Source organism: Mastomys coucha, unplaced genomic scaffold, assembly GCF_008632895.1.
Source record: "Mastomys coucha isolate ucsf_1 unplaced genomic scaffold, UCSF_Mcou_1 pScaffold5, whole genome shotgun sequence".
NCBI lineage: Eukaryota > Metazoa > Chordata > Mammalia > Rodentia > Muridae > Mastomys > Mastomys coucha.
The window spans coordinates 71,540,661-71,560,293 of NW_022196911.1; the positions used below are offsets into that span (position 1 = coordinate 71,540,661).

Sequence of the window (19,633 nt, forward strand, 5' to 3'; positions counted from 1 at the left end):
GAGAGAGAGAGAGAGAGAGAGAGAGAGAAAGAGGAGGAGGAGGAGGAGAGAGTGAGCATGCATGTACAAGAGAACAAACAAGAGAAAAACAAGAAGACTAAACCTGAAACCATAACATGGATTCTAACAAGGAAAATATAGGGCACAACACACTGATTTGGGTCCCTCAAAATTCCAGTGTTGAACTCCAAGTCCCGTTGTGACTATATTGGGAGAAAGGGTACTCTGAGAGTGAAGAATTAAGGTTAAATGGGATCCCAAGTGTGAGGCCATATCTGATATGATTAACGTCAGGAGAGGAAGAGACATCAGGACTCCTCCCTGGTGCCATATGAGGAAAAAGCCATCCACCTGCCTCGGACTCCCAATCATCGAAACCACAGAGAAATAAAAGTCTGTTGCTAAGCCACCTAGCCCCTGCTGGCTGATCTGTGCATCACCCTGTATCTCCTGTGATCATGAAGGTCAGGTCCAGGCAAACCTCTGAGCAGGGAGCCCCTGGGGTGGCCCAGTCACTACAGTGACAGGGTCCCCCCTGCCTTTGCTAGGAGCTAGTGAGCCCAGGCTATGAAGGGCTTCCTTGTACCAGCTAATCCTTCCCTCACATCCACATGGTGCTGATGGCTGCGTTTTGATCTTGTCTTACAGATAAAGAAATGACGGCTGAGAGAGATGAAGTGAGTTTTACCAGAGCCTCCACAGAAGCAAGCTGGGAACGTAAATCAAGCTGGTCCTACAGCTCTGGGTACCTCTGTTCCTGCTTCGTGGAAGAGAGAAGCACCCTCCAATTTGTAGCCACAGTCTATCAGTCAGGAGTCCCAGGAACTTCCCAGGGCTGGTGTGGGAACAGCATACTGAGACACAGGGGGGCCAAGCGGCCTCTCGCTTTGGCCTCCACTGGCCAGGGCTCTTCATCAGGGCCCCCTCCTTACAACCTTGAGTTCTTCCCCATCTGTTTAGAACACACAGAAGACACTGATGCTCTATCAGCATAGGGCTTCCATCCCCATGATGCCTTGTTCCCAAGCCCTTTATTCCTCCGATGGCAGCCATCACTACCAAGCTTGCCTCCAGCTTGCACGCTGTTCTTCCAACAGTCTATTTGACCTACAACAGCTAGAGCCATTCCTTAGAAGCACACAGCAGAGGCTAGAGAGGTGGTTCAATGGGTAAGAGAGCACTGGCTGCTCTTCCACAGGGCCAGAGTTCAAGTCCCAGCAACTACACGGCGGCTCACAACTGCAACTCCAGCTTCAGAGGATCTGCTGCCCTCTTCTGGCCGATACAGGCACTGCACTCACAGAGTGCACAGACACACACACAGAAAAGGCAAAAACACCCAGTACACAACCACAAAAAAGACTGTATCCCGTCCTTTCTCAGTACCCCATGTCATGCTCAGTCTCCATGGCAGCCTCCTAAACACACAATGGAATTCTAGTTCCTGACCTGGAGTTACCGAGGCTCTGTGGAACCTGGCCCAAGCTCATCCCTCACTCCCTCTGTTCCAGAAACTTTCATTAGCTCTTAGAGCCAAGCTGGTTTGACCTCAGAGTCTTCGTGCCTGCCGGTCCCTCTGCTCAAAACATACTTCCACCCAGATCCTCCCAATGGCTGACTGTTGCTTGTATCCAGACTCAGTTCAGAGAGGCCTGCCTCCCTTCGCAGACAAAGTTATATATCACTCTCTCCACTCTGGACAAAGTGCTAAGACTTTCTGGCATTATTTTGTGTTTGCTCATTTAAAATTTGTTTGTTGGTCCCATCTCTGCTATCTCTGGAAAACAGCATTAATGAGAGCAAGGGTTTTTGTCCATCCCCTAGAACCACCCTGGACACGGTGGACCTCCTATTTAAAGAATGGCAAGTAGGGTGCGGTAGCATATGTCTTTAATCCCAGCACTCAGAAGGCAGAGGCGAGTGGATCTCTGTGTGCTGGAAGCCACCCTGGTCTATAGAGCAAGGTCCAGGACAGCCAAGGCTATACAGAGGGACTCTATCTAGAAAAAAACAGGGGGAAAAAAGAGTGATTACCTATAACTGGCTACCAGTCCTAAGGACACATGAAGACAACCCTCCCAACCCTCCAGTGCCCTCATCTAAATAGTATCACACCCCCCGCCCCCCACTCTCCGGCTCCCACCTCTGCCCTAACAAGTTTCTGCCAGGCCAGCATTCAGCCTCCTTCCCACTGGCCTAGAAAGAAGACATCACAGAAACCAGCCCCAGGGCACTGGGCAGTGGGCAGTGGGGGAGGCAAGTCTAGAAGAACATCTCCCCCACCGCCCTCACCCAGCTGAGGCCCTCCCCTAGGCCGGTCCGTTGCCTAGGCAATAGCTCTCTGAGGAGCATCTGGTATTAACTCTTTGATAACCAGGGTCAGCAGCTCGCTCTGTGGCAGAGGGACAGTCCCCTGGGAGGAGCTATGGGACAGCCTTTCATGGTCCTGCAAACCTGACTGCTTTAGAGTAGGGGTGAGCTGGAGAGGTAGGAGCAGCAGGAGAAGCTGCTGGGGCCATAGGGGCAGAAAGTAGAAGTCACAAAACATCAGCCACCTGCCCCATTCCTGGGAGCAAAGCGTCCCCAGGTTCCTACACCCATCACCTAGGTAGGCTCTAGTTCTGGGCTGAAAGAGGAACCAGCAGACCCCAAGGGTCCCCGTCACCCCTGAGGTGCTTGGATGATCAGTGCATAGCCTTTAGAATTACCTCATGCAACAGAAAGGAGACAAGACAGTGTATCAGGTCCTGGGATCCTGGCTTTCCTGCTTATTCACCTTGGTTAATGTTTAGCTTTAGAATGCCTCAGACAATGCCCTTGCCAAGGCTGCAAAAGCCTAATGTTTCAAGTCCACATTTACTGCTCCGGCAGCTCCACCTCTATAGTTCTCTCAGTGCGGGTCACCCACCCCATTCGAGGCTTCTAGCCTCTGTTATTTCTTCCCAGAATTGGTAAATCTCTGAAACCATCTTAGTTGATTATGGCTTGTCATCTCTAGTTATCTTAGGAGAGAAGATTCTTTTTTTTTTTTTTTTCTGTCTTGTTCACTTGAAGAACTCCAAGCTTGGGGGCTGGAGAGATGGCTCAGTGGTTAAGATCACGGTCTGTGCTTCCAGAGTTCCCAGGTTCAATTCCCAGCACCCACATGACAGTTTACAATTGTCTGTAAGTTCCAGGGGATCCAACACCCTCAGGCAGACATATATGCAGGGAAAACACCAATGCACATTAAACTAAATTTTAAAAAAGAACTTAAAACAACAACGACAGACTTGAAAGCTGCTTGAGAACAGGTTCCAGCAAAACTAGGGTGAAACCAAAAAAGATGTTGGGGGTAACAATGTCTCTGACCATGGGGGACAGCACAGGGGAGCCACGTGCTGATCACTGCCCAGCACATAGTCATGGCTGGAAGTGGAATGATCTAGAAGAGTTCCTGCTAGGGAGAATAGCACCACAGGCTCCATATGATAAGTAGAACTGAGATCCTAAATAAATGCAAACCTTACAAGGTACATTATTCTCTGGGAAATAGTAAACCAAAGCCAACTTGTAAGGTCTGGGGCTCATTATAAAATGCTTTAACACATGGCACAGGCGAGTATAAGAAAAGACAGAAGTCCACTTGATCTTGCGAAGGCCATTCTCCCTGGCGTCAAGAGAGCAGACAGCCAGAACAGAAGCACACAACACAGGCCTAGCACACTACTTGGTCCTCAGGAGACAGTGCTTGCCTAACATTTACCGAGCGCCTGTGTTAGCATCAGGACATCCAAAGCCTGTGGTGATGCATGGGCGGGTCCACAGACCTGTTGCCAGGGCAACAGCCACCATATTCCCAGAATCCATTTGGCTGGCCTCCCACCTTTACCTGTGGCCATATGTCACAACCCATTTATATATATATATATATATATATATATATATATATATATATATATATATATATATATGGGGAACATTCCTCCATCTCTCTCTCTCTCTCCCTCCTCTCTTTCCGCGCCACTACCCCCCCTTCTCTTTCTCTCAAACCTCTTACACGTGGAACTGTTTGGGCCTAGTGTGGCATGTTCTGACGTGATCCGCCGTTCCAACACATCAGCCTGCATGCTGGATAAGACTTTATGAGCTTTGCATTCAGTGTACCTGAGTACAAGTGACAGTTTGCTCCTATTTTTCAAACGGAGAAAGTGAGGCATGAGATACTTGACCAGTTTTCTGAGGTCATATGGTTGGTATAAGAGCTGGAGTCACACCCAGGCTCTCAGTCGCCTTGCCAGGGCTAGCTCTAGAAGCCATCCCATCCCATCTTCAGGGCCTTCTTGCCAAAGAACAGACACTACCACCACATACATAAATGCACGCATGCACACACATGTGCACATACTGTCCTGGAAACTGGGGTGCAAAGCCACGGGGTGGCAAAACTGATCCATTCTGGGGAGCTGAATGGCGAGGCCAGAGCAGAGCTTACCTTCCTGCAGTCTTTACAGAAAACGGAGGAGCTGCCCAGGAATCCCAGGACCTCCCCGCAGAGTAGACACTGGGAGAGACCGTTGCCCATTGCATTCCTCTGCATCGTCTCCAGCCGCTCCACCAGCCGCCTGCAGCACAGGACATGGTGTCAGAGGGAAGGTGCATCCGGTCCTCGGCATGAGGACCGCTGGGGCACAGTTGCTATGGGACTCTATGCATACATGCTCACCTCGCCTCGCCCCTCCCCCTGGCTAACTCCCAGTCACTCGCTAACTTGCTGTTAACTGAGCAGCTAGGATGTGCTGGACACTAGGAATAGTGTAACAAATAGGCCGGATCCACACATGGTCCTAGGTCTCTTGGAATTTAGGTTCAACAAAGGGGGAAAAGTCATGAACAAGAAAACAAGCCAAGAGGGAGGGGTCCAAGAAGATCCAGATAAGGCGAGGTAAGTGGAGGCCTGGAGACACTTTGAAGACATGCAACAGGGTGCTGAGAAATGTGCCACAAGCCAGAGAAGGGCAGGAGGCTAAGGCAGATCCCGGGGATTTGCAGGTCATAGGCTGGAGTCTCATTTCAATCTGGAGTCACTGAAGTTTGAAGGTGATTTGATCCAAGTGACATTTTTCTAAGCTCCTGTGGAAATCTGGAAGAATGAGGAGAGGGGAGAAGAGGAAGCCAGGAGGAGGAGGAGGTGGGACCTTCTCTCCCAAGCAGGCTGGAGGCCTCGAGCTGTATCCCAGAGGACAGCGTCGAAAGCCTGGTAGAGTGTCAGAGCGTCAGAGCATCCGGGCAGGCGAGAAGAAGCTGGCAGAGAGAAAAATCAACTCTTCTTTGAAACTGCCGGATGCTGAGCACCTGGGAACCCAGCTGAGCCTGCGCAGGTGCCCGGCCTGGGATCGATAGCCCTTTCCACTGTAGATGCCCTCTCTGTACCCCACCTCCTGCTGTGTAACAAACTGGTTTGTCAGCCACTCTATTTCTGGTGCCCCGCGGATGTTCAAGAACTCTTGAATGGATGAAGAGTAGTGTGTGGCCACATCAACCCCTCCCATGGTCACCCCCACCCCTAGGGGAAAGAAGCCACATTTCCTGTTTTAGAGAGGACTGGGGCTGCAGAGGCAGGAAGTGGCTTGCTGAAGGATCAAGCTCCCATGAAGTGGAGCCAGGGTTCCTACGTCTAAACATGCCCGGTACGCAGTCTCTTTATCCCCCCCCCACCCCCCCCGCAACTCCTGCTTTCCTGAGGTAACAGGTTGGGAGACAAGGGATGGTTAACTCATCAGTAAGCTACTTCCTCCTGCAGGCTCTGCAGTGAACACTTCTGTTTTCCACACACTGACACCGCTGTCCATCTGTAGGTCTTGGGGGCAAACCCGGTTCTAGCCTGGTGTGGCTCAGTTGCTCTTGGGAGCCCTCTGTCAATCCTTGCCCCGTTTCCATGCATCATGTAGAGGACACGCTTCCTTCGCGTGAACAATTCATCTGCAGTACTGCTCCTGGGTCCTTCTATGCCCTGCAGCTCAGGACTCAGGGTGTGGTCAGATCACAGAAAGGACTTTCTGAGGCAGCACTGGGACAGTAGCCTGCTGGCTGAGGGAGTCCAAAAGCGCTTCCACAGCACAGAGGAGCCCGTATGAGGCTCCTGCAACCCACTCCCTGCTCACCATGGTGGGGGGGGGGCGCCTGGAAGTGGCAGGGGTGTGTGTTGGTGGGGGGCGTGTCAATCACCAGCATTCAAGGTTAGCCCAGAACCTGGCAGGGCCCTTGGGGAGGAGATCTGTAAGAAGCCAGGCTAGATGGGAAAAAAAGAAAAACCCAGCCACTCTGCCAGGAGCCCTGTTTGTACTGACAAGATAATGACCTGTCTGTATGATTGAGGCTCATACAAGAGGCCGTTGGCGCAGCAGCCATCTAGAGTGAGGCCATCGCCTCCTAAAGCTGCCTTTCTACTGTGTCTGACTTTTAAAAAATGATCATGGAACTAATGGAAAAAGATGAACAGAAAAATAACGAGATCAGAACGAGCGGAGTTCCTGCCCAACGCGGCCGAGCCTAGTGTTATTTGTGCTCCCCTCACTATCTGAGCTCCTCCGAATCAACCGACTACAGTAAAAAGGCACACCAACATGTTGGACGGCTGGGCCCTGGAGGTGAGAGGCCGGGAGAGAAGCTGAAAACACACGGGAGGGCGCCTCCTGCTGGGGCCTTGGGCGAGACCATTCACGGACGGGCCTCCACTTGAGTCCATTCCTTGCCTGAGCTGCTGGAAGGTACTCAAGAGTCCAAATCCAAAATGCCCCTGAGCTCATCCCGCACTCCTGTCTGGAATCTTGAATCAATTCAATCACCAGCTCACAGCTGCCTACATCCCAGGGGCCCCGATGAGAAGAGTGGGACCTCCCGACTCTTACAGACCGGCCCCTGCAGACCGGCCTGTGCGGCTTCCCTGCTCAGTGCCCTGGCCCTGCCGACTCTGCTTACCCAATCCTCTGCTGCTCCTGGATGTCCAGCCTCTCTGCTCTCTGGATGACCTGAAGGATAACCTCCAGCTCTCCGGGGCTCAGGCACTGGTTCCTCCTCTGCTTCTCCGTCTGGTACGTGTGCACAGACCAGCCCGTCTGCAGCCTTGGGAGAGAATAGTGTGGCTAGAGGTGAGATTGCCCACGACAGCAGTAACCCAGTGTACCCACAAAGCCCTTATGAGAGTGCTGTAGGCACAGCCTGGACAGTGTGGTCCAGAGTCCATGATGAATGTCTATATGGTCTAGATGTGTACCCATCACTGAGTGTCATTGCTAGAGGGCAGTGTGGGACCCGACCAACCCACTGTTTTCCTGTCTAGAAGGAAAGCCTTGGAGGGCCAGGCTGGTCCTCTCTTGGCCTTTTACACTGTGTACCCTTCACATTCTGCACTTAAGCCATACCAGCCTTTTGTTGGGCCTTTCTGTATGCCATAGTCCTTCTACCGCAGGGCCTTTGCATGTGCTGTTTCGTATGCTTGGAACTTTTCCCACATTTCCATGGAACATTTACCTCTCTGGGTCAAGTACCTCTTTCATACTTAAAAGGAAGTCTTGGTCCGGGACACAGTTAGTACCCCACCCCCACCCCACTGCCAATCATAAGCATCCAAAGAACTCACATCTCTAAGTATCCATACAACTTTCACCTCTCCCCATCTCTGGTTTAATACGAAGAACCAACGGAGTTTAGGAATGTTCAGAGGCACCTGGGTGCCTGGAAGGAAGAACGTGGGTTGGAAAACTTCAGGTTTCCGAAGGGGTCTACTGGACTCAGTGTCCAGCTCTGCAGCGGGCATCTGTCTCTCAGACACACACCTGGGAGGAGACACTCACACTGGCTCATCTGAGAGGCTATGGCAGCTCTCAGCAGCTGGTGAATGAGAGCTGAAGTTGGGAACGAAGGGGATGCTGGAGGGTCAAGGGATAGCTGGGTTCTTGTACAAGGTCCAAGAGCTGAGGTTTCCCAGCAATGCGCACCCTGTCAGGGAGGGCACCTCATTGGCCTGGCATCAGAGATGGTGAGAGGGACCAACCGCACTCCTAGTCACTCTCCCTGCAGGGGTGGGGTGAGGTGGGGCTGAGGCACCCAGATGGAGGGGAGCAAAGATGCTCACACATCACATGCAACACCATTTTCTGAGTGTTTCAGATGAGTCTTTCTATCCACCTTTGATGTCTCAGCTCTGTCTCTCACAGGCTCATAATGTCTAATTGCGAATTTCTTAAGCTTGGTTCCAGTTGGGAAATGCTGGCTCCTGGTGCCAACACAGCCTGACAGCTGCAGGGATGTTCCTGACCTAGCAGAGCCAGGGACAGCACCCACCAGAGCTGAAACAGACTGGGAGGCATGAGGGGCATCTGAGAGGCTCAGCCACAGGTACACCCTGTGTGTGTGTGTGTGTGTGTGTGTGTGTGTGTGTGTGTGTGTGTGTCAGGGGAGGCCAGGCCCAACCAAAACTGAAAGGTCACTAAGCTGAGGGGTAATAGGAAAATGAAGACCTCCAAAAAGACACAAGGGAACCACAGAGGGACGGAGACCCCACTGAGGGCCTAGGAAAGATGCTGTGGGCTAGCCGTGGTTGGTCTCTGCTGAAGGGAGCTGTTCATTCAGGGAACTGTGTTCCGTACTGCTCCTCTAAGCCAGGCTCAGTGACAAGAGCAGGGCCAACAGGGAGGCCTTGTTCCCTGTGGGTTGTTATGGAAGAGCACAGGTGTAGGAGTCAGCTGGACTCAGATGTCAGTCATTGACAAGGGGCATGGGCAAAGAGTGGAGGCCTCACTTTCCTTATCTGACAAATGGGGATAAGTTAGTTCTACATAGTGAATAATAAAGAAACACGGGCCAAGAGTGGTGTGCATTTGATAGCCACCTCTCTCCAGACTTCTCCCTGGGGAACAAAGCTTGCAAAAGACTGGGAAGAGGGCAGCAGGTGGAGAGGGAAAGGGCACTCCAGCAGGCCACAGGCACTTACTTGGCTCTCAGAGCAAGCTGCCGATCGTTGGGGCAAACCCACTGGTCATTTCCACTGCTGAAGATGGTGTCAGCCATGACGGGAAGCACAGCCCGGGGCAGGAGTCACATCTGAAAAGGGAAGCGCATGTCAGTGACTGGGGTGCTGATGGTAGTCCCGATCCCTGCTGACCACGACAGATGCTACACTCTTAACTCCTCCAGCAAAGGCCTCACTCAGAGCTCCTTTCCCAAAGGCTTGGGATCTTGGGACAGGTGGCTAGGTGCATCTCATTGCTAAGTGACCAGAGTAGACATGACGTCAGAGGGTGAGAATCAGGAGGAGGAGGAGGCGCTCTCTCAGAAACTTTCACCTCAGCTGGCAAGCTCTGCAGAGCATCCAACCTCTGCCCTTTCCCACACAGCCCCACTGCCCTGAGAACACCCCTGAGAGTGAGACACAGGCAAGCTCACGAGTCCCCTCAATTTCCCCTACCTTCATTGGACCAGAATGGCAGCTTACAGGCCTGTGCTCTGCTCCTCCAAGAGATCCCCATAGTGTTCTCCAGAGGGCAAGGCACAGGGTGGCAGCCAGTACTTCCACTAGGCACTTTTAAAAGTCATTGTCCACAAGGACTATCCTTGAAAATCCTGCAGGAAGGGACCTTCTTTAAAACCCAATAGTGCAGCTTGGTTGGATTTCTGTGTGTTACTGAGTAGAGGGCTAACTCAGGCTCACCTGCTACAAAAATGCTGCTTGTGCCTTCTAAATGGAGCATGTCTGTGTGTGCGTGTGTGTGTGTGTGTGTGTGAGAGAGAGAGAGAGAGAGAGAGAGTATGTGTACATGTGTAGGGAAGAAAAAGAGATGAACTTGGGTCAGTATGCATAAGGATAACCTTTGATTTCATCCAATCCAGTCCAATAGATTGAAAATTCAGAATCCCTTTATATTCTACAAAAGAATATTGATAGTGCTGGGTAGTGGTGGCTCACGCCTCTAATCCCAGCACTTGGGAGGCAGAGGCAGGCGGATTTCTGAGTTCGAGGCCAGCCTGGTCTACAGAGTGAGTTCCAGGATAGCCAGGACTATACAGAGAAACACTGTCTTGGAAAAAAAAAAAAGAAGAACATTGATAGAGGGAGCTGGTGATATGGTTTGGTAGTTAAAAGCATTGGCTGCTCTTCCACAGGACCCAGGTTTGATTCCTAGCACCCACAAGGTGGTTTACAGACACTGTAATTTCAGTCCCAGGGGGTCTGGTGCCCTCTTCTGGTCTCCATAGGGACTGCATACATGCACAAAGATCCACACAAGCAAAACACACATATACATAAACATAATTTTTAAAAAACGTTGAGGCTGGAAATGTGTTTGGTATTTCCTCAAAACTGTTAATCACAGACTTACAACATGGCCCAGAAACTCAATTGCCTTAGGTAGCAACCTCAAGAGGACTGAAAACATACATCCTTACAGACATGTATACAAATGTTCTTAAGCCATGTTATTCCCAAAAGCCCCTAAAGCAAGGACAACTGTCCATGCAAAGGAAGATCTCAGACCTCCTCTAACATGGCAGAACCTTGAAAATATAACTCTAAGTAAAAAAGCCAGGCTTGTAAAAAAGATCACATACTACATGACACTGTTTATAGAAATGTCCAGAATGGGCAAAATTGTAGAGGTAGATTAGTGGTCATTAATTAGCACAGGACAGTGACAGCTAATGGCTTTAGGGTTTATTTATGAACTGGTAGAAATATTCTGGAATTAGATAGCAGTGATGGTAACAATATGTGGGTTCCAGCTCATTAGATATTATAAAAAAATCTTTTGGGGTTGGCAAGCTGGTTTGGCAGGTAAAGCGCTTCCTCGGTAAGCCTATGACCTGAGTTCAGTTCTAAGGTCCACATAAAAGTGGGTGAAGAGAACTAACTCCAGAGTTACCCTCTGTCTGCATATGTGCCATAGGACCACCATCTTACATGTACGGTGAAAGAGACAATTGTGAACATTCCAAATTATATTAGCTATAGCTATTGATAATTTGCTGAGAAATCTAAAAACTTCCATTACAGATACTAAACCTATTAGGTATTCATATAATTCATATTTTTTATGAGAAAAACACGTGTTTTCAAAACAAAGACAATGTGAGGCCTGGGATTGTTTTTCTATTTTTGCAATTAACTTTGCTTTGAGAGTTAACTGAAGACAGCTGGGCGTTCTTGTCTGACTTTTCTTTCGACCTTTGGAGATGCTGTTCCAGTGAAGTACATGGAAGGGGTCCAGGCTCTCACGGATGTGTAGGATGGATGGAAGGCGGAGGAGTATTCTAATAGCTTTCCCAGATAATGGTGTGTGTTTTTCTGCACCAAAACTCAACAGATGGCACTTCTTAAAAACTAGTTCCAGCACAGCTTCTGAAGCCACATCTGAGTACTTTCCAGTTTCCATGTTTATGAAAGAGGCCAAGAGTCTTAGGTTGTGGAAACTTAGTTTTGATTTGGGGGATCTCTGAAAAGTGCTGGGGACCCTCAGGCATCCCCTGAGAACTCTTCCAGACCAATGTGGCCCATGCCCATGATGACCACCAGGGGGCAGCGTGTGGATTGGCACTATCTGGCCATATTGTACAAGCCAAGAGCCTCACTGTCATCTCACAGGTCGGTCCAGACAGCCAAGCATCCCAGCTGGACTTGGCATTCCCCCATGGTCCACACTTTGGTAAAGAACCCCCAACCAGGCAGGCGCAGAGGCTCTGTTGGCAAGTCAGGAACCTCTGCACCTTCTTCCAAATGAGAGAAGGCACTAATATAGAGTCATGAAAAACAGGCAGGTGCAAAAATGACTAGTTCAAGGATGAAGACACGGCTCATTGCATAAAGGTACCCATGGCCAAGCCTGATGGTCTGAGTTTGATTCCCAGGATCCATGTGATGGAAGGAGAGAACCAACTCCTTCAGGTTGTCCTCTGACCTTGACACGCAGGCCCCAGCATGTGCTGCTCCCCCAAATACATAGATCAAATACAAAATAAGAGAGCCACGTTCACTAAAACACTTAAACCCGTGTCCCGTGTCCAGCCTCTAGTGCATTGTGGGTTTGTTTTTGTTTCAGTTTCGGTTAGCTTGTGAACAGTGTGGTCACACTGCTACCAGAGTGTGAAACGTGTTACTCTGCTCAAGGTAAACATTTAAAACATGCAACTCATACACTTTTTTTCCTTTCTAACGTTCTGGGAGTGTCAAGAAATGAAAGGTGTATATGATCCAGGTAGACAGGTTCTACACAGGCTGGCCAGTTCTGCCCTTGACCTGCAGGAGGCACTGTGTCCAGATCAATGTGTCCAGGGTGGCAGGCAATCCCTGAGCCTGACAACCCAGTTCTTCTATGGCTGGACACAGAAGGGAGGTGCCTTCCATCCTCTGCTGACCACTCTACAGAAGCAGAGGAGTGATTGGGGTGACCCTGGAAGACAGGAGCAAGCCAGAGAACCTTGAGGCTCTGCACTGGGAAGACCTTATCTTCTGTAGGAGCTTCCAAACTGAGGGCTGTGATAGGCTGAGCCGGGAGGTGAGGTAGGGGGAGGGGGAAGGGGGAGAGGGAGGACCTGGGCATTGAAGCCTTACCTCCATGATGGCAGAGAATGAAAGGGAGCCAGGAGAAGGTGGAGATGCTTCTCAGAGGTTCCAACCAGCACACCCCCCAAAGCATCTCTAAGAACAAATGCACTGCCTCCCTCCACATCACTTCCTAGAGCCTCAGTTTTAGGTCACAATCCAGGGGAACCCTTAGACTGGCATCCTTTGTCCTCTGACCCACGGCATGTCTACATAGACTGGGCTGTCCTGTTCTGCCCTTCCTAATGGAATCATTACTCTTTCCGTTAGAAGATGAGAAGATGGGTTAAGAGGCAATGAAAGGACCACACCACCGCTGGTGCTGGTGTGCGCTCTCAGGTGGCACAGCTTCCCCGTCTTCTGTCGCTTTCCACCTAAGCACAGAGGTGCTTTTATGGCAATGAAGAAGATTAGGGCAAAAGGCCCACAGAAGGAAAAAACAAAAACAAGACAACACCCCCAAAACAAACAAACAAACAAACAAACTCAAAAAATCCAAACACAAAACCAATGGGTGTTTGTGCAAATTTACTAAATGTCCAGGACAAGTCAATAATCTCCCTGGGGCTCTGTTTCGCCACTTGTACCTGAGTGAGATACCCTGTATGACCCTCTGCATGCCTGTACCTGATTCCCACTGCTGAGATGCATGGAGGGAGTTATGACAGGGCTGCTGGCAGAGCCTGGGAAGGAGGCTAGAGGTTTCTCCAGTCTACAGGATGAGGAGATGGGAGCCACGGCAGGAGAGACACCATAGTCAAATAAAATACTACAGGGAGACCAAGAGAGATGGAGGACTGTCTTTTCTAGGGCTTGGAGTCATGGCACCAACTGGGCAAGGACATTTGGATGGTAAATCCACAGCGGAGCATCCACAGGGGTGCTTGGAATGAAGGGCAGAGCCAAGGACACAGGGCCTGTTGCTCCCACCTGAGGCTGTGGCTGGTACCTCCAAAAGCACAGCTGTCCATCCTCCATACAGAGCAGCCTCAGGACAGATGGGGGACAGTGAGCCCATTTTAGGAACCCACCATAGAGCCAGCTCGGGTTTGCCAAACCTCTTTGGGCTGAGCTGTCCTTGACTTGGCAGTTGCTTAGAGCCTCACCATGCCACCCCACTCCCCTCTATCTAGGTGTCCCTCAGCAAAACTCTATATATACCTCCCACCATGCCTGCCCTGGTCCTCACTGAGGGACAACTACAGCTCACACATCTTAAGAGTTAAAGACCAGCCTGAGCTACATTAGAAAGACCCTGTCTCAAACACACACACACACACACACACACACACATCACACCACACAAACACACGGACACACATCCATATGTGCACACATGTACACAGACATACCACACACACACAAATACACACACAGAGAGACACACATATACCATACAGATACATACACACACATACCACACAGACACACTACACTATACTATACACACACACACACACACAAGTATACACCACACCACACATACACACGCGCACATACACAGACACACACCACACATGCACACACATACCACACAGACACAGAAGGACAAAGAGACACACATTCATACACGAACGCAGAAGGACAAAGAGACACACATTCATACACGAACGCATGCACACACACACACACACACACACACACACACACACACACGGAACTGGTGCCTCACAGCTTCCATCAACAGTATTGTGTGTGTTAAATGTGTGCCTTGCCTATTTGTCAATAAGCAATGAAGGAATAAAAATCATAGAAGATGAGGAAGCACGAAGGCGAGCCCACCTATTCAGGAGGAAGGGTTGGCCCAGCCTATAAGGGAACAGCAGTGAGTGGACAGACAGATGGCTGTATGGAGCTCTGGTCACTTCCTCTATTAACCAGAGAGAGATGGCACACAGAATCTCTAATGTCACCTTAGCTGGGACAGGCATGGGGCTAGAGGCACATGTGACTGCATGTAATGTGCATAGTAGCAGTGCATGTTAGATGAACCCAAGCCAAGACTGCAGGGGTGGGACATACCCTTTAACTCTGAAGATTAGATCAGGGGTCCTTGCTGGATCTTGCAGCGATATTTCTATCCCATCTCCCTCTACACTGTGGCTGCTGGAGCCCTGTGTCCTCTCCTCTCTATACCTTGTTGCCCAGAACAGAGCTTGCTGCAGGGATTTATCTGGTAAGCTGAGCTGTGTTTCATGGACAGCTCTTCCCAAATAAACAACGTTTAAGCAGAAAATCAGATGTGCCAAGAGCAGACAGGACAGGCTCTCTCTCACCAGGCTCTGTGACTGGTTGGCTCACAGACAGGTTGTTCCTCAAGCTTCCCCCATAGGTCGCCTGTGTGGCAGTGAACAACTCTGTCTGACAGCTCAGCTGATTTCCCTGGAGGGGCTGGAGCACCCACAGGCCCTGTGTTGGGAAGCAGCTGCCTCCTGGTGTCTCTCATCCCCTGCTGTGTGAGACAAGCTGAGCAGAGGCTGCGTCTAGTAGACACACCGAGGGGCCCTTCAGTAGAGGCTATGGGATGCTGAGGACAAGCAGGGACAGGAGTGGCTGAGGCCGACTTCTTGAAAAAATTCCTAGGGGACAGAAGGTTCATAAGCCCCTGGCACTGATGAGCAAGATCTGTAAAAGCAAATGATTTGTTGCTGAGACACCAAGTTCTCTCCAAAGTTAAAAAGCTGGCCCTTTCAGGTGTTCACTGCCCAAGTCCCCGAGGGGACTTGTCCCCATGGAGAACTTCATGCCCTGGATTGCATGGTAAAAGCAAGAGCCAGAGAGTTGGTTCAGTGGGTAAAGGTGTTTGCCTCCAGTCCTGACAACCTGAGTTTGATACCCAGGATTTACACAATGCAGAGAACCAATTCCCAAAAATTGTCCTCTGACCATCACATGTGCATGCCACAACAGGCTCATTCCCGTCATAACAAACAAAGGCAAAAGTACCTCCAACTCGATCATCATCCCCCACTCCCCACCCCCCACCCCAGGACGATTATGCCTTCACGGCTTACTCAGACTGCTACTAACCTGTGCTTTTCTCACTGGGACTTCTGAGTTTCCTTACATCCTCAACACAAAAATGGCTATCCTCCGAGATCTATCTTGGGGGCCATCTCTGATAACTTCCTTAGGAGAAATTCTCAAGAGAGATGTAGAGTGTGCATTTTTGGGAAACACATTTTGAGTCAGCTTTGCTACGGGAGTGTTCTCAGCCATTCAAAGCTGTGAGCTGTGGGCCTCTTGCCTGCTGTCTCTCAAGTGAGTCTAGAATTGTTCATCAGGAGAGAAAAAAAAAAATCTTTTAGAGGCAGCTGGGTCCTGTCAGCCTAATGTCAATTTTGTGGTTTTTGAAAGGACTAGCTATAGCTCTTCAATTAGTCGGGTTCAACAGTATATAATTCCAATCACTTATCATGCCCCCCCCCACCCAAGTCCCCTCTGCAAAATCTTTGCATCTATTTTAAAGGCTTCTGGCTGGCTGACTCTGAGTTGGTAGGACCAGTGCTGGCTTGAGCAACTTCGGGTTGAATGGGCCCTGGCAGGTACTGTAACAGCTAGCCAGCAGACACTGGTCCTGGGGTTCCAATGATCCCCCCCCCCCAATCTCCTAACTCACCAGAGCTAGGTCAGGGTGGAACCCTTCCCCCCCCCCCCACAGCTGTCTCTGACACATACCACACCTGGAGGACAAAACAACCTGCCCTTCCAGAAGCAAAACACACTCACCGAAGCCCTGTCCTACCCAGGGCTGCGAAGGGCACAGGCCGAGCAGAGGCAGTATCTTTATGCTCACTCTCAACCTGGAGTGCTCGGTTCCTTGATGTCATCTTAGGGGGTTTTTAGCCGACATAATCAAGCCTATACATAATCAAGCCAGAATGTTCAGAGAACTCGAGCAAGGGGACATACTCTGAGCCCAAGACCAGCTGATCTGCTTGGCCAGGGTCTGTGCCTCAGTGGCATCACAAGTGAAGAGACCCTTTGAGAATCACACCTCCAAGTCAGGCCATATCATCTCCAAGGGAGAAGAAAGGAAAACTATACAAGGAAAACCAGAAAGAGGCAGGTGTGTGGGAGGAAGAGAGCAAACCCTATCTGGTGGGAACACTCGAACACAAAAAGCCGGTCAAAAGCAACCAGCCAGTGCAGGCCCGGGCTGCTAGCAGCCGCATAAAGAGAGAAGTTTGAGTCACCGAATCGTGACGCTTTAAATGAAACACGTGACCCGGCCATGGGTGGCAGAGCTATCCAGGTGACAGATCCAGGGAAGGCTGTGCCTGGCTGTGCTGAGCCACGGAATCTAGGGATGGTCGTTTTGCAGATTAAATGTGGCAACGAGTCATAACTCTCACAAGTAACATTTGGCAAATAAAACTCTATACCCTTGATCTTAACCATCAACTAAACCCCTAGGTCAGGTTTGATTTTCCACTTGTGGAAAAATCAAAAGTCTGGGCACAGGAAGTAAATGTGAGACAAAGGCCTGTCCCCATCACATGACAAAAGACTAACCCTAAGAAGTAGGTAGGAGGGCTAGAGACCAAGCAGGTCGCTTTTGAAAAACTAGGAAAGAGACTTCATTCTGAGTCCAAAATCAGAGTCCAGAGAGCTGTGTGGTAAACGAGTGACTGTAAACCCCATCCAGCCCCCATAGGAAGAATCATATCTGCCCCTGGTGTGGGAGGGAGAATGGGAACACCTTTGTGGTTATCAAGTCTGTCACCCCCAACATAGACAGCTGTGCATAGGCTGAGGAGGAGAAAGAGATGGGGGGTGGGGTGGGCATGTCAGGGACAGAGGGAAAGCTAGAACAAACAAAAGAATACTTACCAGGCACTAGGGCTTGCTGGGGCCTTGAGCACTGCATGAATGCCCTTCACTCTACACCCAGGCATTAATATTCCAGAAATCCTTAGCAACTGGCCCTCACATCTGCTCTGTTACTATGATACCGGGGAAACGGGAATAGGTTTGAGATAAGGTAAGCCCCAACACCAGCATCCCCACCTGTCACGCTACACTGGGAGGAAGGAAGATTCAGACAGGTAGCCTCCAAGGCCCATCCTGAATCCAAAAGTGCTGCTCACTCAAGCACCCTGGAGTAACAGGAAAGATTCAAGATGAGGCAAAAGCCGCAGGGAGGCCGGTGTCTGACCTGGCCAGTGTCCCAAAACTTTGCCCGGTCATCATGCTTCCTGCCAGATCTGCCTGCTCGGGTAAACTCTCCTCTTCCTCCTAGCTTCAGATGCACCACCCCTCTCCTCATGCTAAGACTGCAATGATTCTTAGTCAGACTTTGGGCCTTCTGGAGCTTGCATCCAGACCCTTCATGTAGTATCAGAGAGATCTTCCTTAGTAGCATAGGTCAGGGTGTGATCAAAAACTTCCATGGTTCCACACTACCATAGGATAAAAAGCCCAGTTACAGTCAAAAGTCTCCATGATGTAGGCCGGAATACTCCTGCAGTGTCAACTTTTTAAAAATCAGGTTTTACGCAGGGCAGTGATGGCACATGCCTTTAATCCTTACATTTGGGAGGTAGAGGCAGATAGATCTCTATGAGTTTGAGGCCAGCCCGGTCTACAGAGCGAATTCCAGGACAGCCAGGGCTACACAGAGAAACCCTGCCTCCAAAATCAAAACCAAAACCAAAAGTCACATTTTAGGCACAAGAATCCGGACACATTCTAGGTGCTCAGCCTTGTCCCCCACCCCACCCCCATTCTTTCACCTGGAACTTTTTTTGTTGTTTCGAGACAAGGCTAGCCTGGAACTCACTCTGTAGACCAGGCTGACATCAAACTCAAAAGATCTACCTGCGTCTGCCTCCCAAGTGCTGGGATTAAGAGTATATGCCACCATACCTTGACTTTAAAAAAGTAGATTCATTTATTTATAGCATATATATACATACACATGTTGGCGTGTGCTTGTGGAGGTCAAAGGGCCACTTGTGGTGGTCAACTCTCTGCTTCCACTCTGTGGGTCTGAACTCAGATCATCAGGCTTGGCAACAACCTACTAAGCCTTCTTATCAGCCCTCTTTTTTCCCCCTCACTTAGTGTGTACAGTGTGCATATAGAGTATGCATGTATTTGGGTATGTGTGCATGACATGTATGAGATTGTATATGGAGGCCCAAGGTTGGTGTCAGGAGTCATCCTTTATTACTCTTCTACCTTGGATCTCTCAAACCCAGAGCTCATCAAATATGCCTGGTCTCTCTAGACAGTTTGCTCTGTGGACCGCCTGTCTCTATCTTCAGAGGCTAGAATTATGGGGTGGGGTTGGGGCTCCATATCCATTTGGCATTTATATGAGTTCTGGGGATCTGAATTCAAGTCACACACTTATATAGCAGGTGTCTAGCTACTGAGCCATCTCCCAGGCTCATGGGTTTTTTGTTGTTGTTGTTGTTTTTAAGATTTATTTATTATTATATCTACACTGTAGTTGTCTTCAGACACATCAGAAAAGGGCATCAGATCTCATTACTGGTGGTTGTGAGCCACAATGTGTGTGCTGGGATTTGAACTCAGGACCTTTGGAAGGGCAGCTGGTGCCCTCACCTGCTGAGCCATCTCACCAGTCCCCAGGCTCATGTTTTAAAGTTTCTAAAGTTATTATTTCCTTCTCTGTGTGTCTATCTGTCTGTCTGTATGTATGTATGGAGTGGGCAGGGATTGAAAGCTGCCTGAGCTGTGCAGTAATCGACTTTACCCCCTCCCCTTGGACAGTGTCTTCCAAGTGTGTCCCTGCAGATACCCAGCCCCACCTCCTATGGGGATTCTGTAGCTTTTCTCTAACCAGCATTTGAACTGACTCCATCTTGTGATCTGTGTCCTCCAGGCACTTTGTCTCTGCTGTCCCTATGAAGACAACTCTGGAGATGTCCTCACTGTCCCTGGACTAGCGTAGTATCTCAACATAATGAGTGTCTGGCACACAATCAAAGACCCAATACACTGCAGCCCACAAAGCAAGGCCTGGCCAGCCACCTCACCCCCTTTCCATCCACCTAGCCATGTGTATGTGTGTGTGTATGTGTGTGT

The 19,633-nt window shown here is 49.9% G+C and overlaps 1 protein-coding gene across 1 annotated transcript in view; it reads right to left on the minus strand.

Annotated features, from left to right (window-relative positions):
- Rph3al (rabphilin 3A like (without C2 domains)) overlaps positions 1–19,633 on the minus strand; it is a 145,348-nt gene that overhangs the window by 76,075 nt on the left and 49,640 nt on the right. The window contains exons 2-4 of the mRNA XM_031351529.1: positions 8,975–9,084; positions 6,961–7,104; positions 4,475–4,604 (exon numbers count right to left, since the gene is read on the minus strand). Coding sequence (XP_031207389.1) covers positions 4,475–4,604; positions 6,961–7,104; positions 8,975–9,051 — 351 coding nt within the window. The 5' untranslated portion in view covers positions 9,052–9,084. The remainder of the gene's footprint in view (positions 1–4,474; positions 4,605–6,960; positions 7,105–8,974; positions 9,085–19,633) is intronic.